A 14,507-nucleotide genomic window follows, 5' to 3' on the forward strand; every position below is an offset into this window, starting at 1 on the left:
GAGCCTGCGCGTCCGGAGCCTGTGCTCCGCAACGGGAGAGGCCACAACAGTGAGAGGCCCACATACTGCAAAAAAAAACCCAAAAAACAAAAAAGTTATTTCATAAAGTTGACATAGGAGTAAATGAGTAAATATTTGTAAAGCACTTAGAACACTGCCTGCCATTTAGGAAATACTATACAAGTGTTTACAAGGCAAATGAGCGTTCGTCAATCCCCAGCTTAAGTCAGGCTCTGGGTTATGAGTTATGAACTTTTCCTCCAGCACTTTCATAGTTTATAGATATATATTTAAATGATCATTTAACAAATAAATGTCTCCCTCACTAGACTGAGAGCTTCGTAAGGGAAGAAACTGTTCACTCTTCTACCCTGGTAACTAGAACAATTGCCTGGTTCATGGTCACACTCATGAGAGATTTACTGAGTCAGTGAAGGAATGACCTGATCACATTTCATTATAATTATCTTTTTACACTTTTATCTTCTCTACCAGTGTAAAAAACTTCTCCTTTATCTTTTGATCTCCTGTATCTAGTAGAATTCTAAGCACAAAATAGGTGCTCAATAAATGCGTGTTGAACTAAAGCAAGAACTCTATAAACATTTTCTGTAATCACTGCACTAAATTTATATTACCAATCTGAAGGGCTGTTTGGCAAAAAAGAACAGCTGGTGTGAACAAATAGAATAACCTGAGTGTGGCAAACATTCTTTTACCAAGATATCTGAAGTAATCTTCTTTAATATATGCACCAGCATAGCAACGGAAATTCTGCTGTGACTGCAGAAATACTGATCATAAAAGGTGGGCACCCAACGGATGTACCTTCAAACTGCAAGTCATCTACAGCTGCCATTCAGCCAAGGGTCTTCTCCCAATTATTAGGAAGATAATTTACAGAGGTCTAAAAAGGAAAAATAAATAAATTTCATACGATAACATTAAAAAAATCTACAAACGAATCTTATTTCAGCATTAGAAATGGTATTGCTTTTCCTTGCGTCCTTTTTTAGTGGGATCCGATAGGTTTATATAAAGATAACCATTTAGCATCAGATACTATTAAAACTGTTATAAAAAAACTAATGGTGGGGGGCTCTATTGGTTCCATGCAATCTCACTGTGTGGGTTTTTAAGGGCCAGGTGCAGTCTGGAGATGGAAGGATGAGGAAGGGGAGGCTGGGGTTTGAGAGAGGTGGCTATGAGGGCAGTGGAGAGCAAAGGAAGTCAGCCTAGCCAGTGGTTAAGGGCACAGGCTCTGGAGTCACAGACCTGGGTTTGATTCCCGATTCTGCTGCTTCTGGCCGTAAGACTGTGGGCTCCTGGGGGCCTCAATTTCCTCATCTGTAAAATGGGTTCATAATTGTACCTACTCACACATTGTTGGGTGCCATTAACTGAGGCAAGTAAGTGTAAGGCGCTTAGTGCACAGCGAAGCAATTAGTAGGCGCTGGAGTGATGGGGACCCTACAGCCTGGGGCACCGTGAGTCCAGGACGGTCTGGGAAAGCGCTGCCCAAGAAGCACGGACAGTGTTTTAGGAGGAGAAGCTGGGCCGCAGCGGCCCGGGTGAGCAGGAGATCCCGAGCTCCCTCAGTCCCGGGCCGGCCCCACAGACCCCGCCACCTCACCTCGCGGGGCTCGGCGTCCAGCTGGTGCCAGGGATCCTCGGGCCTCAGATTCTGCGCGCAGTCTCTGGTCCCGCCGAGTTGCCGGAAACCGGAGATCCGGGGGGCAGACCTTCTCCACCTCCTCCGGGCAGAGCCCCGCCTTCTTAAAAAGACAGCAGCTCCCGGAGACGCCGCTTCCCGAGACCTCAGCGGGCAACTGCACCAAAGCTCGCTCCCTCCGCGGCCCCTCGAAGGGCGAGGCTTCGGCTCTTAAAGAGGCGGACCCGTGGGGACGTGGAGAGCGTCCGCCTCGGCTCACCTCGCTCCGGGGACGAGGGGCGCAGAGAATTCTCTGGAGAGTGGGGTTTACTTTATGTTTGGTTATACCTCTTTTCTTATTGAAATATAAAGTAGCGTAACGGAAGACGATTGTGAAAAGGAAAAAATGTCATCAATCCCCCCATTCTTTTTTGGCCATAAAAATTTAATTAACCAGTGAAGGAGAACGAGTCAATTCGTTTTTGAGTGTTGAATCAGTGATCTAGGGAAGGATGATGTCTGTTCCTAGGGACACCCCCGTAAGTGTGGTAATTTGTTCCTTCGCTCCTGCGACGGTCTACCTTATGTCCTTGGGGCAGTGAGGGGTGACTGGAGATTGGCCTCACTCCCCGCTCTGTCCCCGCCTCGGCATCTGACCACCACCTTGACTACAGCAGGGGCCCAGTAAACGACGGTGAAGTTGCACTGAGTGAGCCGGTGAGAAACATTTTGCCCCGCCGCCAGTCTTTGCTTGGTTATCACCTACACATCCCTCCAGATGTCGGTACCCTTTCCTCCTCCTAGGGAAAGCCTGCCTTCGCCTCCCAGGACTTCTTTTGCGCCCATAGTCCCCTGTGCTTGCTTAAACCGTGGCAGTTGTTATTGTTTGCCCATCTTTGCCGGCGTGGGAGTGCTTTGGGGGGAAGGATCAGGAATGACTCTGGCCTCCAGGTCCTCAAGGCAGCCCAGAACCAGGGACACGATGGTTGTTCACTGAAGGTTAATTGTAGAGCGATCAAGTTCTGGCTGTCTGAGCAGCATAAGCCAAATTCACTGCCTACACAAGGTGGAACCTTTGACTTTGGCCTCACTACACTGGGCCCTTATGGCCAATCGGAATGGCTTATTACATCTGACTAATAAAATAGTTACACACATATGGAGCGTATTTATTGAACTGACATTGTGATCAGTTTATACATGCAGATCCGTAATTCTCAGAACAATCCAGCAAGCTTGAGGTGATTATCCTCATTTTATAAAGAGAAAGCTGAGGTTAGCGTATGTATGTGCAGGGTACTTTGGTTGATTGTGTACCAGGAATGAATTGCAATGCACAAATTCGGTGTGCAAATGTATCAAACACTTCTCATGCCCCATGGCAGATCCTCTTGGCTTCATCAACTGCTTATTTCACCACCACTGATCTTATTCCAGCTTCAGCAGCTATAACCTAAGTGAGCTTCACCTCAAGTCCATAACTCAGGCTTCTCGCTTTCTGCATCAGGGCTTGTGTCTTGATACCTTGGGATTATGGGACTGCTGGAACCGTTCAGCAGTGGGACAGGTGCAAGCCAGAAGTGTGGAAGTGGGGAGTGGTCAGTGCCTTTTGGGACAAATCTTTGACGGATGGAGCCAGTAACTGATGAATACATGCTTCTCTCTTTTTCCCCTCAGACTCTCTTCAGATATTTCATACAGCTTTCAAACTGTCTTGCAGGATCAAACAATCAGATGCCTTTGGAAGTGGCCAATTTGACTAGATAATTCTTTGTAGAGCACCCTCAACAAAGAATTGCACCCTTGCACTGGCTCTCCTTCCTCCCCTCCGCCATTGCATTGCAATTCACCCTTGCAATGGCTCTCCTTTCTCCTCTGTTTTACAACTCCTGTCCTTCACTCCTGATCCTTGGACTCACACTTGCCAATAAAGTACTCACATGAGATGAGGAACCCACGCTAAGGCATGTTGGTACCAAGAGTGGCCCCAGAAAGCAGCCCTCAGGATGGAATTTTGGAACTGGACTGCTCACCAGTCAGATGGCAACAACAAACCCATTGCTAGTGATAAGTGTGTGTGTGTCGGGCGGGGGTGGGGGGGCAGTGATAACACCTAGACTATATATTTCTTCTCTTGGAAACAGAAGTAAAAGTTTTATTGATATATTAATTATAATGATATGTAAGTTTTGGCCCAAAACAAGACAAGAATCAAAGATCACTATACCGGTTTAACTAAAACAGCAATTCTCAACTGGGGACTCTTTTGCTCCCAGGGATATTTGGCAATATGTGAAGACATTTTTTTTTTTTTTTAAAGAATTTTATTGGGATTTCTCTGGTGGCGCAGTGGTTAGGAATCCGCCTGCCAATGCAGGGGACACGGGTTCGATCCCTGGTTGGGGAAGATCCCACATACTGTGGAGCAACTAAGCCCGTGCGCCACAACTACTGAGCCTGCGCTCTAGAGCCCACACGCCGCAACTGCTGAAGCCTGTACCCTCTAGGGCCTACGCTCTGCAGGATGAGAAGCCCACGCACTGCAGCGAAGAGTAGCCCCCGCTCGAGGCAACTAGAGAAGGCCCGCGCACATCAGTGAAGACCCAAAGCAGCAAAAAAAATTAAAAAATAAAAACCATCATTCACTCTAAAAAAAATAATTTTATTGGCGTATAGTTGATTTACAATGTTGTGTTAGTTTCAGGTGTACAGCAAAGTGATTCAGCTACATATATATATATATATTCATCTTTTTCAGATTCTTTTCCCATATAGGTTATTACAGAATATTGAGTAGAGTTCCCTGTGCTATACAGTAGGTCCTTGTTGGTTATCTATTTTATATATAGTAGTGTGTGTATGTTAATCCCAAGCTCCTAATTTATCCCTCCCCTGCACGTTTCCCCTTTGGTAACCATAAGGTTGTTTTCAAAATCTGTGAGTCTGTTTCTGTTTTGTAAATAAGTTTGTTTACACCATTTTTTTAGAGTCCACAGATGAGTGATATCATGATATTTGTCTTCCTCTGCCTGACTTATGAAGGCATTTTTGATTGTCATGACTTGTGAGGTGCTACTGGCCAGGGTGCTTCTAAACGTCCTGCAATGCACAGGATAGCCCTTCTCAACAAAGAATTATCTAGTTCAAAATGTCGATGGTGTCAAGGTTGAAAAACTCTGAGCTCAAAATGTTCATATTTCCTTAACTCATCTGTCCAACTATGGTAAGGAAAGTGAGCCCAGCTGATGATACTAATTAGAGCTCTAACTGCTCTGCGAGGGAAATGAACCAGTGAGAGAGAACCCACCCCACCCTCACCTAGACAGAATGGGGGAAGAATTCGGGAGGAAGAGAAGCAGAGGAGCAAGCCTTACTTTGATGGACAGGGATGGGGGTGGAGGGGACGGTCTGAAAAGTATGAGCCTTGTTAGATGCTACACGTGATCCTGACAGAGTCCCCTGGCTTTCCTCAGGGGAAAGCTGGTGACCCCACAGCTGAGCCATGCTCCAGAAAGTGTCTCCAACACCTGCTGAGTGTTAGTTACCCATCCCAGGGAGAAGGCTGCTGGCCTTTGCATCATCGTCTCGGGTGCAATGTTAGAGAACTACCACTGATTATTTTGGCAAATGCCCTGTTTTTATAGCGTGAGCTCTGAGTCAGGTCAAATAAAACCAAGACCTGAGAATGGAGCTTTCCAAAGGAGATGTCAGACAAGTTACATAATGACAATTGTCTGTGAATGGGACTTTTTGAAGAGCTCCAGACCTATTCTTCCCCTTCCAGTGGTTACTAAATTGCTAATTTTCGCAACAAACATGGTTGTGAAGCTGTTGTTTTTCAAGGCTACCTTGGAGCGGGGAGAGGGGGATGGGGCTAGAGCAAGTTAAAACACCACAAAGCTCACTGTTCTTACTAAGATTCAGCTGTTTTTATTGAATAGACACTTCTCTGATGATCACAAAGCTTTCTCTGATTAATTTACAGAATACTGAAAGAAGTCGGTTTTGACAATTTTTGCCAGTGTTCTCATGCTTTTATGAAGGAGTGGGTTTTCAGAGATTCTTATTCTTCCATTCCAGAAGTGCTGCTAATTCATTTACATTAAATGCATTTATTTTTATATGTAGATATTTCAGTCATCTTTTTCACATTAATTACTTCTATTACTTCTTTATATCTTCTTTACCTTTTTTTTTTGTATCTTTATTGGAGTATAATTGCTTTACATTGTTGTGTTAGTTTCTGCTGTACAACAAAGTGAATCAACTATATGTATACATATATCCCCATATCCCCTCCCTCTTGAGCCTCCTTTATCCCACGCCTCTAGGTTGTCACAGAGCACCGAGCTGATCTCCTTGTGCTATGCAGCAGCTTCCCACTAGCCATCCATTTTACACTTGGAAGCGTATATGTATCAGTGCTACTCTCTCACTTCGTCCCAGCTTCCCTTCTCCCCCCACCACCCGTCCTCAAGTCCGTTCTCTACGTCTGCGTCTTTATTCCTGCGCCGCCACTAGGTTCACCAGTACTACTTTTTTAGATTCCATGTATATGTGTTAGCATATGGTACTTGTTTTTCTTTCTGACTTACTTCACTCTGTATGACAGACTGTAGGTCCATCTACCTCACTACAAATAACTCAATTTCATTTCTTTTTATGGCTGAGTAATATGCCATTGTATATATGTGCCACATCTTCTTTATCCATTCATCTGTCAATGGACATTTAGGTTGCTTCCATGTCCTGGCTATTGTAAATAGTGCTGCAATGAACATTGTGGTACATATATCTTTTTGAATTATGGTTTTCTCAGGGTATATGCCCAGTAGTGGAATTGCTGGGTCATATGGTAGTTCTATTTTTAGTTTTTTAAGGAACCTCCATACTGTTCTCTGTAGTGGCTGTATCAATTTACATTCCCACCAAGAGTGCAAGAGGATTCCCTTTTCTCCACACCCTCTCCAGCATTTATTGTTTGTAGATTTTTGGATGATGGCCATTCTGACTGGTGTGAGGTGATACCTCATTGTGGTTTTGATTTGCATTTCTCTAATGATTAGTGATGTTGAGCATCTTTTCATGTTCTTTCCCTTCTTTCACTAGCTATTTTTTTCTTGCTAGTTCAAAGTTATACATACATTTTATTTTATTTTGGTTGTTGCTTTTAACTCAATTTATTTATTTTTTCCTGTCTGCTTTTTAAGCTTATATATATATATATATATATATATATATATATATATATATATAAATACTCTATTGAACAAGTGGCTCCTAATCTGTTATTTAACACATTCCCCCAGTCTTTATTTTTTTATTTTATTTTTTTAATTTTTAAAATTTATTTTTGGCTGCGTTGGGTCTTCGTTGCTGTACGTGGGCTTTCTCTAGTTGCGGCGAGCTACTTTTCATTGTGGTGTGCGGGCTTCTCATTGCTGTGGCTCCTCTTGTTGTGGAGCACAGGCTCTAGGCATGCAGGTTTCAGTAGTTGTGACACGCAGGCTCAGTAGTTGTGGCTCGCAGGCTCTAGAGCGCAGGCTCAGTAGTTGTGGCACATGGGCTCAGCTGCCCGGCAGCATGTGGGATCTTCCCAGACCAGGACTCAAACCTGTGTCCCCTGCATTGGCAGGCGGATTCTTAACCACTGTGCCACCAGGGACGCCCTTCCCTCAGTATTTAATTCAACAATTCTGTATTTGTTTCCTAAAACTTCTATTTGACTCTTTAAAAAATCATTTTGGGTAGCCTATTAATGCTTTTTTTTTTAATCCAGGAAGGCAAATGATTTCATAGCTTACTGGTGGAAGCTGATCTTTGCTGTCAGGGTGCCCTGGCACCTATGAGTGCTTTAAACCTTTAATACATAGTTATAGCTATTTAAATAGTCTTATTGATAATTCCAATGTCTGAAATTCTTGAGGATCTAAATGTTGTTGTTTCTGCTGATTCTCACTCATTGTGGTTTGTTTCTTTGTGTGTTGATAATCTTTGTGAGTTCATATTAGTTTCATCCTAATCTATGTAAATCCTCAATATCTAAATATTTTGTCTTTTCTAAAAAGTCCTATTTGGCTCTTTTATCAAAAGTACATGGTCATTTTTGACACCAAGATACAGGCGATACCTCTTCAGAGAGGAGTTGCTATTGCATCTTCCAGAAGCCAGGAGTCACTGCTGATAGGGGACCACTTCCATATCCTTTGAGGAGTTCCCATCTTAATACAGGAATCTCAGAGTCAGCTCTCCTATCCTACAGCTGATTCAGGGCTTAGTTTCACAACCACAGAGCTGATATTGGCGCTTCTCAGGGCTGCTCTAACTTTTCTATTTGCCCAGGACTATTTTGCCCAGTTCCCTATTTTGGTTTTACCCAATGATATTATTTATGTTTATGTATATACATATGTGTGAATGCTTGGAGGTATTCCCTTAACTCTTATGAAAGCAGTACATTAAATAGTTATTTCATGGAAAAGCTAACTGTTTAGTGAGCAAAAGTTTGACGTACTGCCAGAAATGAAATTCTCAACTAATCTGTTACTCAGAATTCCAAGCATGCACAAAAAAGTAACGAACAATATAATGAAATCCCGTATACCATCATCTATATTTACTTATTGCAATTTTGCTATTGATCCCCCTTCTTTTTTTTTATGGTTTTGTGAGGTCACTTTTAAAACTTAAACACATTTGTTTTCAAGAGAAACTTCTATTGACTCCATGAAATGGAAAACCATGATCTCTTGCCAGTAATAGAATGTAACCATAATAATAAATAAAATGAAAATCAAAGTTATTAAAAATTAAGAAAATAAACAATAAGATATAAAAGTAATAATGAATTGATTTATACAAATACATACCTGAAAAGTTTTTCAGTGAGAATAAAGGAATAACTTATGATCAATCAGTAATGAAGATATGTATATTAAACTCATTGCCTCTTCATTTAAAATAAGGATTAGTTTCTAGAATAATAAAATGATTCTGTCTTTTGGTTTTGATGTTATAGCACCAAGAATCCCAACTCCCAACACATATCTGCAATTGGAAAGGAAGGGCAAAACATATTTAACCACTTTTTAGATTTCAGTTATACATATTTATAACTACTTTGTATTCTACACAATTGTCAGCTTCCAAAGTGATGGTTGATGTACTGCTGAAAATAACAGAATTACTGGAGTTTTGAAATATTTATGGGCAGCCTGTGTAACATGGTGTATCAGAGGTCCACCCCAAGGTCCAATGATTTGTAGGAGGTCTCAGAGAACTTATCATATAGTCATACTCATAGCTATGCTTTAATAGTGAAAGGATACAAGAGAAAATCAGCAAAGGGAAAAGGCACATGGGGCCAAAGTCCAGGGAAAAACTGGCATAAGCTTCCAAGAGTTCTCTCCCAGTGGAGTCACACAGGATACAGTTAACTATTCCAGCAACAAGCTGTGACAACATGGGTGAAATATCATCTACCAGGGAATCTCATCAGAGAACAATGCCCAAGGTTTCTACTGGGGGCTGGTCACATAGTCGTCCTCTGTCTAGCATGTACCTAAATTCCAAATTCCCAGAAGGAAAGCAGGTTTTCACAGTAGCTAAAATGTGAAAGGAACCCAAATGTCCATCAACAGATGAAGGGATAAGCAAAATGTTTTATATACATACAATGGAATATTATTCACCCTTAAGAAAGAAGGAAATTTCACAGTATGCTACCACATGGAAGAAACTTGAGGACTATGCTAAGTGAAATAAGACAGTCATAAACAGACAAGTACTGTATAATTCCACTTATATTAAGTATTTACAATAGTCAAAAATCATAAAGACAGGGAGAAGGGCGGCCGGCCGGGCCAACCCCTCTGTTGCTGAGGGCGACCACGTGAGACCAGATGAGGAAACTGAAGCCCAGAGTGAGAATTATATCATCTTTGATTTAACAAGCATTGTAGAAGTCATCCAGTCTGACCTCTCAACATCATCTTCTTACAGTCTAGGAATCTCTCCCCCAACCTGCCCAATAGCTGGTATCCAGAGGATGATACTGGGGAACTTATAACTTCTGAAGAGAACCCATTCTAATATAGGACAGCTCTAATTAAAAGGAACTAACTTAATTGGAGAGACTTTTTCTTCCCTCTTTGTTTCCTGGTGCGTGAGGCGAGGGGATTAAGAGCGCTGCTTGGAGGAGCTCCAGAGACGGGCGTGAGCCGCGGCTGAAAGCGCGGACCCCAGAGACGGGCGTGGGACGCTGGGGCTGCTGCCGCCGCCGCGAGGCCTGTGTGCGAGTGCAGGTCACTGTCCATGCCGCCCTTCTGGGGAGCCTGTGCAGCCCGTCACTGCCGGGGTCCCGGGACCCAGGGACGGCTTCCCTGGGAGAACGCACGGCTCCGCCTCGGGCTGGTACAACGTCACGACGGGCTCCACCCGCACTCCGTGCCCCTCCCTGCCCCCCGGCCTGAGTGAGCCAGAGTCCCCGAAGCAGCTGCTCCTTTAACCCTGTCCTGTCTGAGCGAAGAACAGACGCCCTCCGGTGACCTACACGGAGAGGTGGGGCCAAATCCAAAGCTGAGACCCGGAAGCTGTGAGAACAAAGAAGAGAAAGGGAAATCTCTCCCAGCAGCCTCAGAAGCAGCAGATTAAAGCTCCACAATCAACTTGATGTACCCTGCATCTGTGGAATACATGAATAGACAACGAATCATCCCAAATTGAGGAGCCAGGAGTCAGTGCTGTGCCTCTGAGGTGGGAGAGCCAACTTCAGGACACTGGTCCACAAGACACCTCCCAGCTCCACATAATATCAAACGGCGAAAATCTTCCAGAGATCTCCATCTCAACACCAGCACCCAGCTTCACTCAACGACCAGCAAGCTACAGTGCTGGACACCCTATGCCAAACAACTAGCAAGACAGGAACACAACGCCACCCATTAGCAGAGAGGCTGCCTAAAATCATAAAAAGTCCACAGACACCCCAAAATACACCACCAGACGTGGACCTGTCCACCAGAAAGACAAGATCCAGCCTCATCCACCAGAACACAGGCACTATAGTCCCCTCCACCAGGAAGCCTACACAACCCACTGAACCAACCGTAGCCACTGGGGACAGACACCAAAAACAACGGGAACTACGAACCTGCAGACTGCAAAAAGGAGACCCCCAAACACAGTAACATAAGCAAAATGAGAAGACAGAAAAACACACAGCAGGAGAAGGAGCAAGATAAAAACTCACCAGACCTAACAAATGAAGAGGAAATAGGCAGTCTACCTGAAAAAGAATTCAGAATAATGATAGTAAAGATCATCCAAAATTCTATTTCCAAGATCCAAAATCTTGGAAATAGAATAGACAAAATGCAAGAAACAGTTAACAAGGACCTAGAAGAACTAAAGATGAATCAAGCATCGATTAAAAACACAATAAATGAAATGAAAAATACTCTAGATGGGATCAATAGCAGAATAACTGAGGCAGAAGAACGGATAAGTGAGGTGGAAGATAAAATAATGGAAATAACTGATGCAGAGCAAAATAAAGAAAAAAGAATCAAAAGAACAGAGGACAGTCTCAGAGACCTCTGGGACAACATTAAACGCACCAACATTTGAATTATAGGGGTTCCAGAAGAAGAAGAGAAAAAGAAAGGGAATGAGAAAATATTTGAAGAGATTATAGTTGAAAACTTCCCTAATATAGGAAAGGAAATAGTTAATCAAGTCCAGGAGGCACAGAGAGTCCCATACAGAATAAATCCAAGGAGAAATATGCCAAGACACATATTAATCAAACTGTCAAAAATTAAACACAAAGAAATCATATTAAAAGCAGCAAGGGAAAAACAACAAATAACACACAAGGGAATCCCCATCAGGTTAACAGCTGATCTCTCAGCAGAAACTCTACAAGCCAGAAGGGAGTGGCAGGACATAATTAAAGTAATGAAGGAGAAAAACCTGCAACCAAGACTACTCTACCCAGCAAGGATCTCATTCAGATTTGATGGAGAAACTAAAACCTTTACAGACAAGCAAAAGCTGAGAGAGTTCAGCACCACCAAACCAGCTTTACAACAAATGCTAAAGGAACTTCTCTAGGCAAGAAACACAACAGAAGGAAAAGACCTACAATAACGAACCCAAAACAATTAAGGAAATGGGAATAGGAACATACATATCAATAATTACCTTCAATGTAAATGGACTAAATGCTCCCACCAAAAGACACAGAGTGGCTGAATGGATACAAAAACAAGACCCATATATATGCTGTCTACAAGAGACCCACTTCAGACCTAGAGACACATACAGATTGAAAGTAAGGGGATGGAAAAAGATATTCCATGCAAATGGAAATCAAAAGAAAGCTGGAGTAGCAATTCTTATATCAGACAAAATAGACTTTAAAATAAAGACTATTAGAAGAGACAAAGAAGGACACTACATAATGATCAAGGGATCGATCCAAGAAGAAGATATAACAATTGTAAATATTTATGCACCCAACATAGGAGCACCTCAATACATAAGGCAAATACTAACAGCCATAAAAGGGGAAATCAACAGTAACACACTCATAGTAGGGGACTTTAACACCCCACTTTCACCAATGGACAGATCATCCAAAATGAAAATAAATAAGGAAACACAAGCTTTAAATGATACATTAAACAAGATGGACTTAATTGATATTTATAGGACATTCCATCCAAAAACAACAGAATACACATTTTTCTCAAGTGCTCATGGAACATTCTCCAGGATAGATCATATCTTGGGTCACAATCAAGCCTTGGTAAATTTAAGAAAATTGAAATTGTATCAAGTATCCTTTCCGACCACAATGCTATGAGACTAGACATCAATTACAGGAAAAGATCTGTAAAAAACACAAACACATGGAGGCTAAACAATACACTACTCAATAACGAAGTGATCACTGAAGAAATCAAAGAGGAAATAAAAAAATACCTAGAAACAAATGACAATGGAGACACGACGACCCAAAACCTATGGGACGCAGCAAAAGCAGTTTTAAGGGGGAAGTTTATAGCAATACAATCCCACCTTAAGAAACAGGAAACATCTCGAGTAAACAACCTGACCCTGCACCTAAAGCAATTAGAGAAAGAAGAACAAAAAAACCCCAAAGTTAGCAGAAGGAAAGAAATCATAAAGATCAGATCAGAAATAAATGAAAAAGAAATGAAGGAAACGATAGCAAAGATCAATAAAACTAAAAGCTGGTTCTTTGAGAAGATAAACAAAATTGACAAACCATTAGCCAGACTCATCAAGAAAAAAAGGGAGAAGACTCAAATCAACAGAATTAGAAATGAAAAAGGAGAAGTAACAACTGACACTGCAGAAATACAAAAGATCATGAGAGATTACTACAAGAAACTCTATGCCAATAAAATGGACAAGCTGGAAGAAATGGACAAATTCTTAGAAATGCACAACCTGCCAAGACTGAACCAGGAAGAAATAGAAAATATGAATAGACCAATCACAAGCACTGAAATTGAAACTGTGATTAAAAATCTTCCAACAAACAAAAGCCCAGGACCAGATGGCTTCACAGGCGAATTCTATCAAGCATTTAGAGAAGAGTTAACACCTATCCTTCTCAAACTCTTCCAAAATATAGCAGAGGGAGGAGCACTCCCAAACTCATTCTACGAGGCCACCATCACCTTGATACCAAAACCAGGCAAGGATGTCACAAAGAAAGAAAACTACAGGCCAATATCACTGATGAACATAGATGCAAAAATCCTCAACAAAATACTAGCAAACAGAATCCAACAGCACGTTAAAGGGATCATACACCATGATCAAGTGGGGTTTATTCCAGGAATGCAAGGATTCTTCAATATACGCACATCAATCAATGTGATACACCATATTAACAAATTGAAGAAGAAAAACCATATGATCATCTCAATAGATGCAGAGAAAGCTTTCGACAAAATTCAACACCCATTTATGATAAAAACCCTGCAGAAAGTAGGCATAGAGGGAACTTTCCTCAACATAATAAAGGCCATATATGACAAACCCACAGCCAACATCGTCCTCAATGGTGAAAAACTGAAACCATTTCCACTAAGATCAGGAAGAAGACAAGGCTGCCCACTCTCACCACTCTTATTCAACTTAGTTTTGGAAGTTTTAGCCACAGCAATCAGAGAAGAAAAGGAAATAAAAGGAATCCAAAGTGGAAAAGAAGAAGTAAAGCTGTCACTGTTTGCAGATGACATGATACTATACATAGAGAATCCTAAAGATGCTACCAAAAAACTACTAGAGCTAATCAATGAATTTGGTAAAGTAGCAGGATACAAAATTAATGCACAGAAATCTCTGGCATTCCTGTACACTAATGATGAAAAATCTGAAAGTGAAATCAAGAAAACACTCCCATTTACCATTGCAACAAAAAGAATAAAATATCTAGGAATAAACCTACCTAAGGAGACAAAAGACCTGTATGCAGAAAATTATAAGACACTGATGAAAGAAATTAAAGATGATACAAATAGATGGAGAGATATACCATGCTCCTGGATTGGAAGAATCAATATTGTGAAAATGACTCTACTACCCAAAGCAGTCTACAGATCCAATGCAATCCCTATCAAACTACCACTGGCATTTTTCACAGAACTAGAACAAAAAAATTCAAAATTTGTTTGGAAAAACAAAAGACCCCAAATAGCCAAAGCAATCTTGAGAACGAAAAACGGAGCTGGAGGAATCAGGCTCCCTGACTTCAGACTATACTACAAAGCTACAGTAATCAAGACAGTGTGGTACTGGCACAAAAACAGAAAGATAG

At 41.8% G+C, this 14,507-nt stretch overlaps 1 protein-coding gene across 1 annotated transcript in view; it reads right to left on the reverse strand.

Annotated features, from left to right (window-relative positions):
- The window catches only part of YIPF1 (Yip1 domain family member 1), a gene marked incomplete at its 5' end in the record, with an annotated part of 35,267 nt that extends 34,408 nt beyond the window's left edge, over positions 1-859 (reverse strand). The window contains one exon of the mRNA XM_079696649.1: positions 829-859. Coding sequence (XP_079552775.1) covers positions 829-859 — 31 coding nt within the window. The remainder of the gene's footprint in view (positions 1-828) is intronic.
- Positions 860-14,507: the final 13,648 nt, after the last annotated feature.

This window comes from Hyperoodon ampullatus, assembly GCF_949752795.1.
Source record: "Hyperoodon ampullatus genome assembly, chromosome: 2".
Lineage (NCBI taxonomy): Eukaryota > Metazoa > Chordata > Mammalia > Artiodactyla > Ziphiidae > Hyperoodon > Hyperoodon ampullatus.